Raw genomic sequence first — 21292 nt, forward strand, 5'->3', positions numbered from 1 at the left:
GGGGACAGGGGTGTTCTGAGCTGTCTGCTTATTCCCCTTCTTAACAGTCACCTTCCTCCTGATGTTTGGGGGTGACTGTCTCCCTGAAGCTCCTCTCTATCACTGCCTCCCGAATGATCTGGAATTCATCCATCTCCAGTTCCCTAACGCGATCTCCCAGGAGCTACAGCTTGATGCACCTCTTGTAGGTGTAGTCATCTGGGACAATTGTGCTATTCTAGATTTCCCTAACCCTAACCCTGCAATCAGAGCATTCCACTGCCTTAGCTATCTCCATTAACTCTTCCTAATATAATACAAATAGTACATTTCCGATTAACCGAAAACCGATCGACCGAAATTCTGAATATCCAAAAGTTTTTTGGGGTGAGACATGATGTCACAATTTGAAAAAAAAAGTTGAAAAAATTTTACCCACCCTGTTCAAGTAGGGCTCAGGGAATCAGTTTTACAAAGGAGACTAGTCCACAGGTTACACATCAAGGGAAAGGATAGCACTGATTATTTATTTATAAATTGTCAATTTTTACTGCAGCTTTGTGATAAATTGCATTATGGCTCTCAGAATTTTAATTGAATACTGTATGTGTGGGTAGACTAATGAGATTTCCCGCAAAAAAAAATCATTTCTCACTGTACATCAGTACACATGGCAACCTACTTAAACTTGAAACGAATGAAGCCATACACTTATAAACATATCAAAGAAGGAGGTTTAATGATACAAGCTTACAACACAACTGGTTACATAAAACATTACAGCACAGTACAGCCCTTAGTCCCTCGAGATTGTGCCAAACAATATATTCCTACCATTAAAAAAATGTACTAAACCCTTTTTGTGTTGTAGCCTTCTATTTTTCATTCATCAATGTGCCTATCTGAGAGTCTCTGAAAAGCCCCTAATATTTCAGCCTCCACCCCAAGCATAGCATTCCAGGAACCTACAGCTCTTTGTGGGGAGGGGGGTGGGTGGGAACTTACTCCTGATGTCTTCCCTAAACTTTGGTCCCCTCACCTTTTAGAGATGTTCCCTGGTGTTCGCTATTCCTGCCGTCGGGAAAAAGGCACTGGCTGTCCACCTTATCTATGCCTCTCAGTTTACAACTTTCTTTTAAAACTATTGGCACTGTTTCAGGCACCTTGAGGGTAAATTATATAGAAAACTTGGAATGAGGGAGGGAGGGAGGGTGGGAAACTATTAGACTGTAAAATGAATTTACTGCACTTAAAAGAAAAAATCAAGAAATTCAGTTGAAAAAATAAAAGTGGACCATTTTTTTGTTTCATTCACAGTTTGAGTTTATTTATATAATTGTTCACCACAAATATTCTGTAAGAACATATTTTATTCCATACCTGAAAATTTTAGGTTACAATTTGTGAATTCCATAAGGGTGAATTTCCATAACTTGAAAGTCGTAATGTGGGTAACTTGAGAGTATGGCCCAATTTGGGTACAGGTAGCAAGAAAATGTCAAACCTGAATTGCACGATTTTGCAAGTTGAACTGGAATGCCTCCATGGCGATTGGATTTGGTATGAAAATAACTGATAATTAATGTGATTTATTCTTGCAGAATGGCACCTGTTTTCAGGTGTCCAATGAAAGGCACTTTGCCAAGGAGATCCTCCCCATGTACTTCAAGCACAATAACATGGCAAGTTTTGTCAGACAACTCAACATGTGTAAGTCCATTTTATCATGTTGGTGTCAGGAGGGGCTGTAATGAGGGCAATTTAAAAAAAAATGAAACCTATAATCCCTTACAACAAAACAATTGCATTTGACTGGAAGATTATGGGCAGAATAATGATGCTCACTGGAGGTAGATTCTGATTTCATCAACTTTCTTCCAAGTGGTCATGCAGCTGTTTGCTAACACTTATCGGAAAGTTGTTGAACAGGTATTGGCTATTTAGAATGGAGCAATGTGCTTGTATGATCAAAGTTTAGCATGAGGGCAAGGGAATATCATAGAACTTGAACTGTATTCGTCTTCTTTACGTAATACTTTGTACTTAATAAAAGGAAAAGCTGTGTGAGGAAGCACTGAATTGGGATAATGTTATCAGATGTGAAGAGTGAGCAGCAGGGAAACTAAAGATATAACCAAACTAAATTCGGGAAGGAATGAGGCTGAGAGCAGGAAGATAGGAGAATGGTTATGAGTGCTGAGACCTTGGCAAAACTGGGACATTATTTGGAATTGGTGTGAAAGGCACAGAGCAGAAAGAGGAATAGTTGTGGTACAGTGGCTCATCTACTTGTACGCAAGCTGTAATGTAGACGGAATGAATATGACACATATCACCTAGGCTGAAACACTGGAGTTGCATGGCAACAGGGCTGTTTGAGTGCCGGCCTGTGTTAGTAGAAAGGTACAAAAACTGGGAACGTTGAGATGAGTTGAAGAGGTAAAGCACTAGCAGTAAGACCAAGGAAGTTGATTTGAATATTCTTATCAAATTCGTTTACTCTTTAGAAATTTGTTAGTCAAGCTACTTACCTCATTCTAGTATAGTGGGGGTAATGAGATCTGAAATTATGAAAGTGCCTTGAAACCTTTGCACAATACTGTTGCAGTTTAAAGGAAATCTTACTTCAGCAAAGAAAAGCTGAGCATGAAACAGTAATTTGGAGTAAGGAAACGGCTTGTTATTTCTTAAAGTAACCACTTAAGGACCATTGGTGTTTAAGCACATCACTAGCTGAGAGGGTAGGTAAATGAGCCATTCATTGGTACCTCATTCCACACATTATGCAGGAGGTGGAGGCAAATGAACCGTGGTGAATCATGCCACACATTATGTAGGAGACAGAGGGATGCCTAACGGAATTTGATCCTGTTTAACACTTGTACTTTCCATTGAAGGTAAATAACTCTGGGAGTAACCACAAAAATAACAGAAAATGCTGGATGAATTTGTTAATGTTTCACGTGAATCCGAACTGTTCTGATGAAAGGTCATCACCCTGCCACATTACCTCTGTTTTCCTCTCCGTGTATGTTGCCTGACCTGCTGAGCATTTCCAGCATGGTCTGCTTTTAATTTCAGCCTCTGCATTAATCCTTTCAATTCCTTTTCCTTTCTGTTTTCTTGTAATCTCTTCACCTGCCTCCACTGAGCTTTTCCCTGAGCTAGGTGATGTTGGGTAACAATTCATAAAGGAAGTAGCTTTTATCACATGTTTTTTTAAAAAATGTAATTCTTCTATGACAGATGGCTTTCACAAAGTGGTTCACATAGGTGTAGGCCTGCCCCGAGATTTGGATGATGCAATTGAGTTTCAACACCCACATTTCAGACAAGGAGAGCCTCAGTTACTGGCCAACATTAAAAGGAAGGTGAGTGTTGCTTACTAATGGGTTGTGAACTTTTTTTAATACTGAACAATTGATTGTCTAGTTACCTTGTAGCTTTCCAGTCTCAGCATTTGATGTCCAGAGTTTCAGATGATCAGTCATTTGATTTTTGTATTGCAAATTTGCAGGATTCAGCATTTTTTCACTCTTCCTGCAGTAATTCTAATGACATTTATCTTCTCTCTATGATAGCTCCATCACTTGCACCTTTTGTTATTCGCCGGTGTTTTCAATAGGTACCGCTGCTATGTGTCTCACTCAATCTTTCCTTGCTTCTTCTTTTTCACTCTCCAAGAACGTTGCTTGGCCTGCTTAGTGTTTCTTGAATTTTCTATTTTTATTTCAAATGTTCAGCTTCTTCAGTACTTTGATTTTGAATGATATTACATAATCTAGTAGCTAGAAGTAGAATTTAAAAAAAAATTTCAGCATGATTTTTAAAGTTTTAACTAGGTCCAAAAATGAAATCTAGATTTTATAATCTTGTATGCATTTTTTTTTATTTTGGAAGGGGAGCATTGAAGCAAAACCAATTAGAAATCCACATTGTTCATTTTTTTAAAAATGCAAATAAGACAATCAAACAGTACAACTCCAATTATCCAAAATGTTCAGAACCAGGCCCATTTCAGATAAACCGTTTTTGGAGAACTGGTCATTTAAAAAAGCCCAGTAGCAACAGCAAATCACTTGTAAAAGTGTTTAAACAACAAGGCTTTTTGAGCATTAAGATAATGTTTAATTCTCACCAAAAAAATGCTAGCTACCCACACTTCCTCACTGATGCCCCACTCCTGCCCACGAACCCATGGTCCCCAGCTTCGAAAATAATTTGGATAAATGAGGATTTCAGACATACTCGTCCATCCATAATTTAAAAAAAATTTTTGGATAGCTGAGGATTTTGGAGAATCCGAGTTCAGATAATTGGAGTTGTACTGAACATTTGATGGTCAATTTCAGTTTATTAATATTTCTGATAAGACAAATAGCAAACACCCATTCTTCCCCTGTTAATTCTTTTTGATAACATTTTGCTTTAATAACTTTTTGGTTGGTCAAGTAATTTTAATAGTTTTTAAATATTCTATATCACAGACATTTAAGAGCTCTTAAAATTTGTAACTATGTAACACTTCCAGTTTGCCATCTGTTGAAGACATTTAAGAGGAGAAAGGCCATTTTGGAAGGTTTGCATAGTAGTGGCTTCTTCAATCTGCTGCCTGTGACTTGCCTAGCATGGAAACCATAGCAGGCAGGACCAACATGATATAACCCATTTAGTATATTGTGTATCTTGTACAGGCAGTCCCCGAGTTATGAATGAGATCCGTTCCTAAGTCTGTCTTTACGTCGAATTTTTAGGTAAGTCGGAACGGTTCTTATTTAGTGTCAGTCATAGTATATAGTATGCACACTTAGTATATAGTATATATTTTACCTTTCTATGCAAATAAAAACGAAAAAAAATCATGATTAAAAAGTTAACACTTTCGTTCCATTGATGTCTTGCATACCAGAAGGGGCATTTGTGAGGTAATATTATGTGCATGTGTGAATTGGGGAACAATTTGTTCACAAGTAGGGGTTGGCTGTAAGTCGGATATTCGTAATCCGGGAACTGCCTGTACTACAAACTCCAAGTGAAGTTTGTTTAAATAAATTAGAAATTATGCCAAATTTTACTGGATTGTGAAACAGCAAAGTGTTCATAAATCTTCTGTAATTCATAGCAACTCTATTAATTGATTTGTTGTGTCACTGCACAGGAGCACTGACAACATTAATGATTAGACGTAATACTTAGGGATAGAAAGCTCTGATTGACCTGGGCAAGATGATGTAATTTCATACACACTTTAAAATTGTACATGTAGTAAAACACAAAAGTTTGCAGATGCAGTGATTGAAGTAAAAACACAATGCTGGAGAAACTCAGCAGGTCAAACAGCGTACTTTACATCGCAAAGATGAAGATGCGTAACCAACATTTCAAGCTTAAGGTCTTCATCAAGATGTAAGCAAAATGTCGGCAGGTGCCTGAAGAAATGCGGGGTAGGGCAGGGGGTGGAGCACAGACCCACCAGTTTGAAGTGATAGGTAGATAATCTTATCTACCTATTACTTCAAACTGGTGGGTCTGGGAAGGGCAAAATAGAAAACGGTGGGGGGGGGGGAATTCATGTATTCTCTCTTTAATGGAACATAAGGTGCGATGACGATACATGTGCAAGGGTGTAAAGCTGTTAAAGGATAGAATTTTTCTCAGCTCAGGCTGAAAAAGGAAAAGTGAGGTGCTACCAAACCAATATTGGCAGGTTGGGATGTACATGTATAATTAAGAGAGAAGAAGAAACCTCAGTTAAAAGCACCTAGTGGAAGGATATGTTGTTCCAATTGTTTGTTCAAAATGTGACCAGTTTGCAATCTGATCAGTGTCTTATTCAATGAAGCTACAAATATTCCTGGAGACTGCAGTTGCTGGAACAACAAATAATCTGCTTGGATGAACTAAAACGGGTGAAGAGTCTTGACGTGTTCCTGCCTGAAGCATTGATTGGTTTTCTTCTGCTGATGCCGCCTGACCTGCTGAGAGAGTGCCTCCAACAGATTGTTGCCTGAATGGATGTAAACTGATTGCATGTTGGACAGGAAGAATCATAATTTATTGTTATGAAAATGTCACAAAATTTATTGTTTTGCAGCAGCGTCACATTGTAAAAATTTCTATAAACCACCTTTCAAAATAAATAGAATAATGCAAGAAAAAGATAAAGTGGGGCAGTGTTTGTGGTTCTTAGCTCATTCAGAAATCTGATGGCAGAGGGGAAGAAGCTGTCCTTGTGTCGCTGAGGGCTCATCTTCAAGCTCCTATATCTTTTTCCTGATGGTAGTAGAATGAAGAGGGCATGGCCTGGGTGGTGGAGGTCCTTGACGAGAGCGGCTGCTTTCTTAAGACTCCACCTCTTGTGGGTATCTTCAATGGAGTGAAGACCGGTGCCGTGATGTCACAGGCCAAGTTAACGCCCCTTGAGCTTTTTCCTGTCCTTAGCATTGGCACCGCCTTACCAGATCCAACCAGACAAAATGCTCTCCACTGAACACCTGTAGAAGTTATCGAGAGTCTTTGAAAACAAAAGAGGAAAGTTCACGAGAATCTCACTCCTGACTTCTAATTGTTTTAGCTACTAGAAAAACCAATATGCACAGATATTGTGTCTGGACAAATAGGGCTTGCTTGTGATTCCTCTACCATGGACATGTATTCTATTGGCACTGAGGTTTGCACGGCATTAATGACAATTTCAACAAGGTATTTGTGGATTCATATTAGCAGCATTAGATACGAAAGCGAGTAAGAAAAACAATGGAAATATGTTGATCTGACACAGTGGAGCATCATAATTTGTAGTCCTTAATGACCTTGGGTGCTATCTGAGTTTGTATGTTCTTGCTTTCACCATGTGGATTTCAATTGAGTGCTTCCTGTTTTCTTCTTCAAGACATGCTGGTAGATTAATTTGCTACAATAAATGACTCCTTACTGTAGTTTAGTTCCAAAAGAGCCAATGGGAGATCAACAAAATAAGCTGCAGGGCTACAGGGACTTGGGCAATGGAGGGGGGAGGGGTGGTGTGTGAAGAGGATGAATGGGTTTTGCCTGCTGGAAGCTGCCATAGATTTGATCAGTCGAATGTGTTATAATAAGCAAATTAACAAGGGGGGGGGGGCAGTAAGTACCAGGACATAACTAAAACAAATTAAAAATTGAAACCATAACTTGCAAAATCTCCAATTCATGTTCAGTAGGAGATCCACAATGACACAATTTGGAATTTTAGATGAGGATACAGCAAAAGCATAGAAGTTGTTTCCTAATATGTGTCTTTTTTCCTCTTAAATTTAAGGTTTCTGTAAGTAGAGTTGATGACCTGAAATTGAAACAGCAAGAAGTGTTGAAAATCTTGTCAGAGGTTCGACAGATGAAGGGAAAACATGATTTGGCTGATGGCATGATTCTTGCAATTAAAAGGTTTACATTTAAAAAAAAATTTTGATGGTGTTAGACGTAAAGTATATGTATTGATTTTTTAGGATTTCCTCTCCATTTGCAATAGGGATACAAGGTACAAGATTTTAAATTTAGACATATAGCACGATAACAGGCCATTTATGCCCATGTGTCCGTGCCGCCCAATTTAGACCCTATTAACACACCCACAGTGTGTTTCTAACAGTAGAAGGAAACTGGAGGCCCCAGAAAAAACCCAGGCAGACATGGGGAGAACGTACAAACTTCTTATAGACAGCATGTGCTTCAAAACCCGGTCCCAATTGCTGGCGCTATAAAGGTGTTGCGCTAACCGCTACCCAACTGTGCCGCACGTATTTGCAACCTCAGTTCTATTTGACCCCATGTCTAGAACAGCTTATTGTTCTTGAGTCATTTAGGGCTGTTTATGAAATTAGATGCTATTCCCAGTCCTTCACAACTCTACAAGAACCACATAATGCAGCCATTCTTCTTGTCATTAAGCAGAAACATGGAGACTGGGGAAAAATGGTGTGGAGGCCAGAGAGGGGATATGTTTTTGCCTCTCCAAATTCTGCTATTTCATGGATGATTCTGATTGAAATAATTAGCAAAATTGTATTGCTAGAGGTTTGACACTTTAGATTTCAGAGTGGTAAAACCCCCAAGAAATGTGTAACTTTGTATGCATTACATTTTAGTATATGAGACATGAATTATCTTGGTGGACAGTTAAATGAGACGAGCAATGCAAACTTGTCTGTTATTGCAGAGAAAACGAGGCATTGTGGAAGGAGCTATCAAGCCTGAAACAAAAGCAACTCCATCAGCACAAAGTTATTCGGAAGGTTTGTCATTTGAATATATTAACTAAATAAAGAAAGCTCCTTTTCTACACTTGATCTTTATACTTTATTCCGAAGGAAAGATTTCAGGTGTGTAAAATCAGACTGCATCTTTGCATGAATTTTTTTTCCGTGTTTTAATATTTCATCCATCAGAGTTAGTTTTGACTAGAAACTTAAATTGTCAAATACAAAATTCATTCCGTATAGAAGGCCAGATCCTGTTTTTCAAAGTCCTCCCTGAAGAAGGTGCAGGTTGGGAGTGAGACAAAATATCCTGCACTTCGCTGATTGGTTGTAAAGTCATCAGAAAAAAAAAGAAACCAATCATAGCTGCCTGCTTATTTGGAATAACACCACTGGGTGAAAAATCCATTATTGCCATTAGTATTGCATTATTTCTTTTTCTTTGGCTTGGCTTCGCGGACGAAGATTTATGGAGGGGGTAAAAGTCCACGTCAGCTGCAGGCTCGTTTGTGGCTGACAAGTCCGATGCAGGACAGGCAGACACGGTTGCAGCGGCTGCAGGAGAAAATTGGTTGGTTGGGGTTGGGTGTTGGGTTTTTCCTCCTTTGCCTTTTGTCAGTGAGGTGGGCTCTGCGGTCTTATTCAAAGGAAGTTGCTGCCCGCCAAACTGTGAGGCGCCAAGATGCACGATTTGAGGCGATATCAGCCCACTGGCGGTGGTCAATGTGGCAGGAACCAAGAGATTTCTTTAGGCAGTCCTTGTACCTTTTCTTTGGTGCACCCCTGTCACGGTGGCCAGTGGAGAGCTCGCCATATAACACGATCTTGGGAAGGCGATGGTCCTCCATTCTGGAGACGTGACCTACTCAGCGCAGCTGGATCTTCAGCAACGTGGATTCGATGCTGTTGGCCTCTGCCATCTCGAGTACTTCAATGTTAGGGATGAAGTCACTCCAATGAATGTTGAGGATGGAGCGGAGACAACGCTGGTGGAAGCGTTCTAGGAGCCGTAGGTGATGCCGGTAGAGGACCCATGATTCGGAGCCGAACAGGAGTGTGGGTATGACAACGGCTCTGTATACGCTTATCTTTGTGAGGTTTTTGCATTATATCCACTGTAAATATACTGCATTATATCCACTGTAAATATGTACTGTGCCAACTTAGAGACAAATTTGCTAGCATCTCCTAAGTTGGTGATGTCCTTATTTTAAATCATCCGAGTCAGCAAAACATTTCATCATGACTTGTTCATGCATTGCTTTTCTTTTATAGTTTTGTCAGTTGTGGAACCCAGTATCTAATGATGTTGGCAGAGCACCTTCGACGTAGACTTCAGGTGTTTAAGAAGGCAGTCCATCAATATCATCACATCTCGGTTATTTATGTTAATCTTGGCAGTGCAACTCATTTGTGAATTTCATCGCTGTGTTTACCTGGGGTTTTTTTAATGATCTTTGCTCTTGGTGTTGTTGTCCAATAGCTTCTAGTTGGCAACTGTACTATCTCCAGAGTTTAGTAAGTACATTCTTGAAGTTGATTGTTTGAAGTTGAGCATTTAGTGGAGTGGAGAAGGCTAGACCTGGTGTTCACATTTATGAATGTTTTAGATTAAAATAAGCACACACCAGTTTACATAAGATAGAAGTTCATTAACCAGTCATGATGGATTTAAAATATTTGGCAAAAGTCTGGGGGAGAAATGAGGAAAAATTCTGTTGTGATACATTGTGGTCTGAACTACTTGAAAAGTTGCAAGGAAAAACTTTCAAGAGGGAGGAATAAGTAAGAGACTGGAGCTTATTGGGCAGCTCTTGGAGATCTGAACAGACCGCTTCTTGTGCCTTGCAACTTTGTAACTTGAAATCCATTCTCCTCACCTGCAGATCATCCACTTTATTGCAACTATGGTGCAGTCAAACAGCATGGCTGGAATCAAAAGAAAAATGTGAGTGTTGTGGAGGTGGAGATGAGGACTGAATATGCTTGGGTGTTGCTTGGTCTGCTGCTTGTCCTTTCCGTGCCTAAGAACAGATGCTGTTCCTTTAAATCTGCCTAAGCTATGTGCTGTCTGTCCTGGAGATGGAGGGTCAAAGGTGCCTTTTTTTTTAAACCTTTTCTCTGGTGCCGACCTGTCTGGTCTTTATCCCCTTTGCTCTTCTTAAGTCAGTGATTCTGTTGTTGAAGTGTGGATTCACAATCTTAGCCAAGGCATTGCTCTATAGATAATGTGTGCTGCAAGATTATTGTTGTGTGAATGGTTATCAGAGTTGAGTCTGATTTCAATTCAATATTCCCCTAACATCCAATCATCTGTTTTAAGTCTATTCGTCACATTATTACCAAGGAGAGTGAGAAGGGTTTTCCTTTGAGCATTCTGACAGGTTTTTGGAAAGGTCCTGAGGCCGGGAAACTAGGAATGATGGTGGCCTTGACCTTCATGGAGCCGGGTGAGGCACCTAAAAGACCATATGACGTTTACATCACAGGACGTCAATGATTTTTTTTCAGTAAAGGACGAGCAACCAAATTGTGTTTTGGTTCCTCTGTAACATGGCTCCTGGAGAGGCAGAATGGGCAGAAAATCTTGAATAATGGGGCTTTTTTATGCAAATGAGAGTAGAAATCACATTGGTGACAAATATTGCATGACCATTACGGTTAATGTAACTTGGGAGAATTCCACAATGGGAATGTAGCTCCTATCGCAAGTGAAAATCCCACCAAAACAGCAGGACATTAATTACTCAAAAGGCGATAAGGTGCCCAGAAAAAGGAGCAACGTTGCTCTACTCTGGGCTTCATCTGTGTCATGTCTATTTTGTTGTTGTAGAAAGGAATTTTTAAGACTATACATTTTGCAATTTTATTTTGCAATATAAGGTATTATCGTGCTAATGGTTATTCAGTAATTTTGATAATGTTTATGTAATTCACTTTATACAAATTCTCATTTAGTGACTTTAGTAAATTGTTGCAATTTGTTATTTTAGGCCTCTGATGTTTGGTACTTCTGGATTGCCTCATTCCTATGCCAAATATAGTAGGCCAATCACAATGGATTCTAGTCAGGATGGCACAGCAGTACATGGTATTCCGGTAGGTTAAAAATGTGGTTGAGTTGGGCTTAACGAAAAGAGTGAAGTTGAGCTGAAACAATGTTAAAGTTGGACTTCAAACACGAGAACTATTTCAGAAAGCAGAAGCAGTGCAAGATTTTCCCCAATTTTGAGCTTCTGGTAAAGAATAGATTAGGACATGATTTCAAAACTGTTTAATGCAAGAAGATGGAAGATAGATGCTGTGATAATTGCAGGTAAGATGATGTTTTGACAAGAAGTGTAGGCAGAAATTGGTAATAGTATGAAAATTTGCCTGAAACCTATGTGATCTACTTGCATAGATATCCATGTTGCAGTTCAATTTTGATTCGAGATTCCCAGGAAAAGTCAAATGGTACAGCAACCAAAATAATTTCTGGAAGGAAGAAATGCAAGTTAGGTCTGTTGCATGAGAAGGAAACCCCCTTTTAAAATACTCCAAAAAGACTATAAACAAATGCATTTACCAGCAATAAAAACGATATCTGTGCTTTTTCTATAAAAGCCTTTCAAGCTCTTCAGTCAGCGGCCACATGATTCTATTTGCGCGAACATTTCTCTATTTTCATATTTTTTCACTTTGGAATAATATATTGATGTTTATTTTCCCAGCTAGTTGTCTTTAGTTCTAGGATCATTGTTAGCCTCTGAAGTATTTTATCATTGAATCTACTGATACTTTAAAAACTACCTTGCTCCTTTGGTATGTTGGTTCCCATTACTTCCTCTAGGTGCAGAGTGTCCTGCTGAGGTTCTCCAGTATTGTTGTGTATTGCACTTGCTCCCTTTCAGCTTGTATCACAAGCTGCTCTCTGTTCTCTAAACTGTGGCTGCACCAGGATGAGTGTCCTTATTGGTTTGTTTTTGTTCCTTCCATTTGCTCATTCCATACATGGCGTGCAGAAGTGTGGAATTTGTTTTTCTTTTCCCAAGTTTCTCTCTACCAAGAACCCTGCCTGCCTTGCTTTCCCAAAACAAGGGAAGGAATTGGAACAAAGTAGGAAGATGCAAAGGTGAATTTGGAGGAGATAACAAAGTGACCTTGTCAAGCAGGACAGAAAGGTGAATTAACATTGAAATGTCACAGTGAAGGGTATTGCTTCATATTTCCATAAGGATAGATGGCTCCAATTAAAAGAATTGGACAAGTTAGAAAATGGCAAGCAACTCGTGTGAGTTTACTTTTCAGAAGTTGAGCAAACTTGAATCTTAGAGCTGAGGATTTATGGCTTAGGTCCTAGGATAAGGATAAGGGCAGAACCTGTATGAAATGAATAATACACTTTGTTTGGTTAATATTTTAAGAAATGTGAAACCTGTGAGAAAAACAGAGTTTATCCCAGAGGCATCATCATCTCTGAAGTTACACATTTGATTGGGAGTCCAGATCAGTCTTCTGAAGAACAACACAGGTAAGGGTCTTTGTCAGATCCTTCTATTTTCCACTATGTTTGAAAGCTTAGCTTCGAGAATTTTTGTTTTTTGTGTTGAATTCTCATTCCACATATCCTCCCTTGTTTTTTAGCAGTCTTTATGGACAGGCATAAGAGGTAAATGGATCTCCAAAAATGGTTCCCTTACCATGTGTTCAACACTGTCCTTTTGCTACCTTCAGGTAGTACATCAATAGCTTGTGCTTTTACCTTCTCTGAACTCTTTTTGTCTGGCACCTATTAAACTAGGCACCTTCTGTCTGGATGGGATCCCCTCACTTCCCCACCAGAAGTTACCTTTGTGTGACTCCAGTGGTTAAAGCTATTGTGTCATTATAAGCCCACAGCAAAGAAGCTATATCAGTCGATATAATATCTTGAATGATTTAATTTGATATCTTTTTTTACAGTAATTTATAACCAGCAACCCCCATAGATTTGACATCCACTTTAAGTGTCCGGTATTATCCCTTTCACCTGTAAAATCCTGGCTGCTGTGCTGATTCTTTGAGCTAACTCCCAACCATGATTGCAAGATGGTGAGACATTTTGAAAACAGACCTGTATTATGGTGATCTATTATCTATGTTCTTTAGTTTACTCAGAGTAGTGCAAACAATTTTCATTTTTTTTCCTCCCATCAGGATGTCGGAAGAGTTGATGCAGAACTTCTGTTCAGCCAAAAGGAATTGTAACATTGCTTCGTGATTGCTATGTCAATTTGAGACTCCTAAAGAAATTAACATCTGTATAGCATTGTGTACGGAAGTTATTATTTCTAATATCTTTTCTTTTCACGTATGCTTCTCTAATATCGACAGTTTTGAGAATGGAAGGCCAAAAACTGCTGAATCACTGTTCAATACAGATACAGACAACTTGGTGGCCACTTCCAGCACAGTGACGTCACCATTCACATCACATGATTTGTATGACACACTTCTGGATGAAAACTCTCAAATGACCATGGAAGAGAATTCTGACCGGTGAGATTCTCCTTGAAAATTAAACTGAAAGTAATAATGATTAATTATTCTGTTACTCATCATCTTTGAGGTGATGCATGGCTTTAGAAGGAATGGTGGTAATGGGTCAGTTTGAGCCTTTTTAGCTTTATTAATCTTTATTATGATGGCGGCACGGTTAGACGAGTGGCTAGTGCCACGCTGTTACCACACCAGCAACCAGGGTTTGAAGTTGATTTAAATTTTGTAAGTTATGGGAATTACTTGATTAAAGTTAACTTTACATAATTGAGATCACACACTGCACAGGACAAAATTCTTGTTGGTAATTGGAATGGCAGAAAGTTTGTGGAAGGTTATGAATGAATGTCGTTAAATCACAAGTAACCATGCGTTTCATGACGGTTACATTGTGCATGTTGTCCAGGATTCTGTTGGATGGACACGTTCTTTTATTTTCAGATGTAGGGAAAGAAATTAAATAGAGCACAGAGGGAAAAATGGCTGAAAAAAATAAACCTAGTGCTTTCAAGAGTTTGTTACCAGAGTACAAGGTCCGAGTAGTGGGGTTGAATTATGTGTATATATATTTTTTTGTCAAACTTCTCACCATGAGTGAGAGGAAAGAGCATCTCTGATTTCCTGTAACCTAGTGATCAGTAAATTTTATTCCTTCTATGAGGATAGGCCACACATATCTTGCATCTTTCCATCTCATCAGTCATGTTTGCACTTGAGTTTAAGAATGATACATTTGTGCTCTATGCTCTTTCAGAAGTAAAATCCCTATTTCTACGTCCTTCCTGGATCACGGATGCTGGAAATGGAAATTTTCCATTTGACTGAGATTCACTCTTCTCATGCCTAACTAATACACTTGCACCGTTTAAAAGATAAGTCAGTGCAAAACGTAAGGTAATTTCAAAAATAACAGTATTGTAGTTGTTAATTATGTAAAGTTCACTTTAATCAAGTAATTCCCATAAATTACAAAATTTAAATATAACCAAACTCTGATTCCGGGTGCTGTGACAGCATTGCATGAGCTGCTAGGCTAACCATGCCATCATCGTAATTAATCCCCACTCCTCCAAGTTTACAGATTAAGCCTAATACTAATAAAGATGTAGACTTTTACTCGGCAGAGATAGGGAGACACTTTGGAAGAGTCACTCCAGCGACGACTTGCACCGGCTGGCTCTTCATCCTGGGTGACGCCATTTTATTGAACATCTTCAAACAGATATAAATATATCTTTAATATATTTGCTTCCAAGGGGGCTGTGTGTTGTTTCAGTGAACATTTACAATTTTAAACTTTAAAAAAACAACTTTATTTTTAAAAGTGTTTATTTCTTTAATTTTTTTTTGTTTTTGCTGGTTTTGTTTCCGGTTGATTAACTATTACATTTTTTCTGATTTTCCCCTCCAAAAAAAGAAAATAAAGAGAAGACTTGCCTCCCAGAACACTTGCCAATATGATGTTGAATAATCTCTCAGTTAGTAACATAACTGATATTGAGAGTGTGAATATGCAAGATTTAAAATAAAACTTCTTAATTATATATATCTTTATTTCATGATTGGAAAAGACAAATTAATAGCTGAAACAGTTTATGTTGAATTGATCATTTAATCCTTCTAATTCTTCCTTTTCTGTCTAGGGGTGAAATAATTGACCATTTGGATATGATTGACAATAGTTTGGCACAGATGCATTACTCACTCAGCAACAATCGATTAAATATTAACTTGGATTTACTCAAAGATGTGAGTTGAAGAAGAATTTTGATTTTTCTCAGGACAATGTAAAATCCAACTCTATCTTTCCTGATAGTCATTATATCTCAAGTGATGTACAGCATAGAAATGTGTCCTTCTGCCCACCAAGTCTATGCCAACCATGAACCTCCCATTAACATTGAAGCTACACCCATTCTATTGATTCCACATTGGTATCAACCCCTCTGAAGTTCTTCAGGTACCACTGTACACATAGAGGCCATCCATCTCAGAACTTGCACATCCTTGAAGGAATCAAAGCACTTAGTGGAAACCCATGTGGTCACAGGGAGGACATACAGACTCCACATGGACAGCACCTCAGAATATGGGCACACATGGAATTTCTTCAGAGAAATGAAAAGCCGGCCTGAGTATGGTTTACCCAGGAGGATGGTTCAAAGAACATAGAACTGTATAGCCCTTCTGCACCCATGATTGCGTTGAACATGACACCCAAGTTAAACTAAATTTCTGCCTCTTGGATAGGATGCATAGCTTTCTCTTTCCTGCATATTCCTGCATCTATCTAGAAACCTCTAAAATGCTACTATTGTATCTCATTCCACCATACCAGGCATCTACCACTCTCTGTGTAAATAAAAAAAACTTGCCCCATGCATCCCCTTAAAACTCCACCCTCGTCCTCCACATTTTAAATGTATGTCCTCTAGTATGTTACATTTTACGCTGGGATAAAAATTCTGGTTGTCTACTCTTGTAATTTAAAAACATTTCTATCAGGTCACCCGCCAGCGTTTGATAGGCCAAAGAAAACAACCAAAGTTTGTCCAATGTCTCCTTACAGTTGATCTCCTCTACTCCAAGCAACATCCTGGTAAATTTCTGCATCACTTCTATAGGCTCCACGTTTCCTTTAATGGAGTGACCAGAATTGAACACAATTGTGTTTTCCCCACTAGAAAAGGAAATTTTGTGTAAGAGGTGATTGTATAATTGGTAAATTCTACTAAAGACAAGTCAAAGTTGGAAGTAGACCTGTGACTCGTTTGGTTTGATGTTGTGCAATGAAGTCATACAGATCAGCTGGTTCCAGGTATGTTGGCCACATGCTTAGTCAGATTTTATCAGCTATGTCTACCGCTGGTCACTCTAGATTCAAATTTGATCTCATTGTGTGTTGTTTCTAATGATGGGGCAATTAACCACAGTTGGGGAACGCTTAACTATGCTTGTGGGATTGAACCAGATTAAGAGTCTGCACTTACAAACAAGAGGAAAGAATGGAGAAAATTGGCAGGAAAAAAAATACCATTTGTATTTTTTAATGGCAAACTTTCAGATTTACTTTTTTTTCAGTAAATGTGTCTTTGGGATAACAGGCAAGTGGGGAAGGAATAATGCATACATTTGCAAGAGTAAATCCATGGTAACACAGGAGCACCAAATTCCATTGAAGGTTGTTGTCTACTTTGAAAGAGAATGTAACCAAGCAGCACCAGCTTTGCATCAAAATATCATTGTTTTTTTTTAAAATTAGACAGTCTTGTGCTTATTCAGTAAGTCAAAAGAAATGATTTTTGTTTGGAATGGTGGGGAAACTTGCTTTCTTTTTAACTTTCAAATCTTTCCATCAAAGCCACGTAAGATTTTTAAGACTTAAGCAATGTGTTGAGTCTGGGGAAAGTTGATTAGTCGTCTTTGCTTTTGTTCTGTGAATTCAAACTTCATGTCTTGGGACATTTTATCCTTATATTTGATTGCATTTTAAATGTCCCGATATAAAGTAATAGAGTTCAAGAGAGTCCAAAAAGCTCAAGACCACTTTGTGCAAAGCTCGTGCCTTATAAGATCTTTCACATTTTGGGAAAGCACTGCAAGAGGCATTAGGACGCATTACTAAGAGCAGTGCTCCTTCAGGAGATTAGTTACACTTTTGAATACTTTTTTCTCAGCTCTACAATCCATCAGTTGGAGGATTTGTAACAACATTTCCAGAAGTAGGACTGGACACCAGCAAGGTACTTCGCTCATGGCAAGTGGTAAGCAGCTAGCCATTTTTCAGATGGTTGCAACAAGTCAAGAGAGAGCAGATTGTTGCCCTTTATTCAGAATTGAAAAACATGAGAAGTATTGAGAAAAGAGTACCAGATGACCAGAATCCCCTTGTATAGTCAAAATGTTTTATGAATTTTTAAAATCTTTAATATATTTTGTTTTCAAGAAATATCAATTTTGAGAACCATTTTTAGAATGAAACAGGATTTTGTAGCATCTATTTTTGGGCACATCAAAGCCTATTAAACTGTAAATCTGACATTTGCAGTGAGGGTACAATTCTGGTAGGAGTGTGCCAGATAATATTGTTGCAAAATAGGCTAACAGCTCTAAGTATCATTCTGATGGTATAGAACATGAATGCAGTTGGTGTATAATACCTATTTCAACCTAGCAATTTGAAGCAACATGTTCCAATTGACAGCTTTTCTTAACCTTGTACAGCTGAGTAGCCCCTTTACACAGTGCTTGAAAGTCAGATTTTATCTAGACTAATCTATCTCGATCCGCCAAGATAGGTACTCTCAGCAGTGGAGCATATCAATGCAGGACCTTATCTAAAACAGTTGCCTGGTTGAAACAGCAAGGGAAGATGATGTCCAGAAAAGGTTCATAGTCCTAGGTGCACAGTGAGTAGAGCAGGGGATGAGTAGATGAGGCGAATGTCGGTCTGCCTTTACACAAGGGTTTGAAATCACATGTAGCTTTTATTAACACACAATTTGTTGAAGATTATGGCAAAATGTAACACACGTTAAGGAGTGAGGGGAAAAAGTTACAGGAATAAAACAAGCCCACAATTTATAAAAGAGTGGGAAAATGTTACGGGAATAAAACATGCACAATTTATAAAAGAGCACTGAAAAATGTTAAGCAGTATACAATTACTATATAACATTTTCCCACGCTCCTTATAAATTGTGTGCATGTGTGCTTTATTCCAGTTAACATATCTGATGCTCATCTATAATTGTGTGTTAGTAAAAGCTACATATGATTGCAAACCCTTGTGTCCAGACCCACAGAATCTGATTCTTTTCTCAACACATCACCCTAGGCATTGATGCTGCTGTACTACACATCTCGTCTCTTTTGCCTCGGGAAGCCAGTTTGCTGTGTAAAAAGGACTCTCAGACCCACCTTTTTTCAGTGTGAACAAGGTCACGTATATGGCAATAACCTGGCTTTTCAGTGTAAAAAGTGCTTGTGTTTCATTGGCTTAATACTGTACTGCTCTTGGGCTGTTGAAAATGAATGCAACCATTTACAGGTTGGTTGTAGATATTTCTTCTGATGCTGGAATTTTGGGTCTCACATGATTGAAGTATCAGTATTCTGCAGAGAGTGGTTTGGCTGTTGATGGAATACATTTTTCAGTGAATTGAAGACTTGTGCACAAACTTTTTTCTGAACATTGGTAGGCTAGTAGGACTTTCTCTTGGCATTCAGCATGACTGAATGCAGCTGACCTAAAGGAGGAAGAAACACTTTCAGGAATTACTGGCATAATGGTTAGCATCATCTCCTCCATTCAGCTTAACACCAACTCTTTTTCCCTGCTGCCTCTTGTTGGGATTGTTTCCTTTTCCAGAAAGAATGAGGCATTAATGAGTGTTATGCAATATGTTGGAAGATTGAACAGCTGTTGTTGAGAGCACTGTGTTCAAGTGCTATGGGTGAATTGTTATAAGATGCGGGTGTGAGACTTAATAGTGGTGTAAAGTATATGAAGGACCGATAAAGCATTTGAGTTAAATGAGTCCAGTTTAGCCAGTTTGTTGTTAGGTAAGTTAAAATAGTGTAGTTAAGTTGTGAGAGAGGCATTGAGATACCTCAAGACCTTTATAAGATCATTAAGCACCGGGTCCTTGAAGCCACAGTATGTCATGTATCCCTGCTTCTGTTTATTCCACTGCCTTCTGAGCTTGTGTCCAGAGGGCTGACAGATGTTCCTCTGACAGAAAGGATTTGAAATTCCCAGCCAGTTGGTGTTGAATTTTGACAGTACAACATTATGAGAGATCTTGGCACCATTGGCAGCTAGAGTGGGACCTTCCCTTTAACACATACAGGTTAAATTTCAATAGATCTGCATGCTAATTGCATTGGGCACCCTGGTGCTGCAGGCAGCCAGCCAATTAGAGTGCTGAGAGCACTGGTGCACACAGAAACATGGAGTTAATTTTATGCATGATATAACCTGTGCTCATTTCAGGGATTGATCGATTTAACCCATCCTTGTCCTTTTTAAGTCCTGGTAGTTTTATTCTACTCTTGCATCTCCATTGTTGTTCATCCAATAGCTATTGGTTGTTCAATTCCCATTACTCAAAGGATGTACAGTTTCTTAAATGTGTTTCTTTTGAAAGCAATCAACCCCAGATTGCAAATGTAGAGAAAAGTCTCTGCGTTTGGAAATTTTTGTGGAGATCAAGCTTCTTTTCTGAACCCGCACTGTCTATGAAGAGTTTGTAAGTTCTCCCTGTGTCTGTGTGGGTTTCCTCTGGGTGATCCAGTTTTCTCCCACCATTCAAAATGTACCAGGGGTTGTAGGTCAATTGGATTTATTATGGGCCTAGAGAACCCCAAAACCCAGCAGCAATAGAAATTCACGAAGACAAATGGTTACTTAAACAAAAGTTACTTTTATTTTTCTTTTAAACATGAAAATAGGATCAAACTTTAACATTACTATTAACTTAATCCCCTTCTCATTCTAAGTGCACACATATGTAATGTGTATATGTTCAAGAAAGTTCTTTGATTCACAGTCCAATCTCATTTTTCACTCCTCTAAGTTCACTGGTATCAAGCAATTAAATGGTGCACATAATTTATGAATTTTTACCAAGCACTGGTGTTTAAATGGCTACTGCTCAGGAAAAGTTTTGTCGATTTCAGAGAGAGATTCATTACTCGTTGGACACACACAAACTGATTTACTTCCATCAGTCACTTAAGTGTCTTGCTGAAGAAACCTGCCCCATCAGGGTTCTCCAAATGATAACCTCTTCCAGGTCACCACAGAGTTCCTCTTGTTTCCCTTGTTTCAGGTGAAACACTCTCGCCAGCCATTTCCTCTTGTATGGACAACAAGGGTTTTCATCAGGCTGAACTCAGAACTCACAACCTGTCTTCAAAATGGGGTTTAAACAAGCTGCCAGCTTCCAAAAGCCACTGCAGAACTCGAATGGAAGTCTGTTTCTGTCTGTCTCCCTCTTAGAGAAAAGCCTGTTTTGTCTTTTTTTCTCTCTCTCTGCTTGCAAAATCACATGATACTCTTAGAACAGCAAACTGCAATCAGACAGATTGTGGCACCGGACCCAAACTTCTGAGCCTGTTCATCTGTTGCTTTCAAAACAATCATCCATTTATACCTGTTTTTGAAGTTCCTAAGCAAAGCACTTCCAAAATAGTTTTTATATTTTCTTTGCAAAGGCACTCGGAGCCTGGACGGTCTGGCTTGAGCAAAATTCTTGCATTTTAAATGAGATCTCTTTTGTGAAGTGTTTGTTTGTTTGTGTCCTACACTTTAACCCGTCCAGAATCTATCTCCTTTAAAAACATTTATATATAATATATCCGTCACAGGTGTAATTGGATAGCACAGGCAAAAGGGGCTGTCACCGTGCTGTATGTCCAAATTTAAATCTAATTTAAGATGACTGAATCTGTTCTTGCAGAGTCCGAATGGACAAAAGGATAGTAATGTACAAGAGGAAGAAGATTATGCAGAATTGCAGACCAAAGAAGGTAAATGGTTTTTGTTTGTATTGGGG

General features: G+C 38.8%; 1 protein-coding gene across 7 annotated transcripts in view; it reads left to right on the top strand.

Annotated features, from left to right (window-relative positions):
* LOC138740406 (heat shock factor protein 1-like) overlaps window positions 1–21292 on the top strand; it is a 35167-nt gene that overhangs the window by 6582 nt on the left and 7293 nt on the right. The window contains exons 2-13 of one of the 7 annotated variants that reach the window (XM_069892992.1): window positions 1581–1689; window positions 3226–3350; window positions 7277–7401; window positions 8174–8249; window positions 10100–10161; window positions 11207–11312; window positions 12620–12726; window positions 13569–13733; window positions 15377–15482; window positions 16239–16332; window positions 17411–17476; window positions 21197–21266. In XM_069892992.1, the coding sequence (XP_069749093.1) occupies window positions 1581–1689; window positions 3226–3350; window positions 7277–7401; window positions 8174–8249; window positions 10100–10161; window positions 11207–11312; window positions 12620–12726; window positions 13569–13733; window positions 15377–15482; window positions 16239–16332; window positions 17411–17476; window positions 21197–21219 (1164 nt within the window). In that variant the 3' untranslated portion in view covers window positions 21220–21266. Of the gene's footprint in view, window positions 1–1580; window positions 1690–3225; window positions 3351–7276; window positions 7402–8173; window positions 8250–10099; window positions 10162–11206; window positions 11313–12619; window positions 12727–13568; window positions 13734–15376; window positions 15483–16238; window positions 16333–17410; window positions 17498–21196; window positions 21267–21292 lie in introns of all 7 variants that reach the window. The other 6 variants (XM_069892987.1, XM_069892986.1, XM_069892991.1 and 3 more) reach the window with 6 other exon arrangements.

The sequence above is a fragment of the Narcine bancroftii genome, chromosome 8 (assembly GCF_036971445.1).
Source record: "Narcine bancroftii isolate sNarBan1 chromosome 8, sNarBan1.hap1, whole genome shotgun sequence".
In the NCBI taxonomy this organism is placed as follows: Eukaryota; Metazoa; Chordata; class Chondrichthyes; order Torpediniformes; family Narcinidae; genus Narcine; species Narcine bancroftii.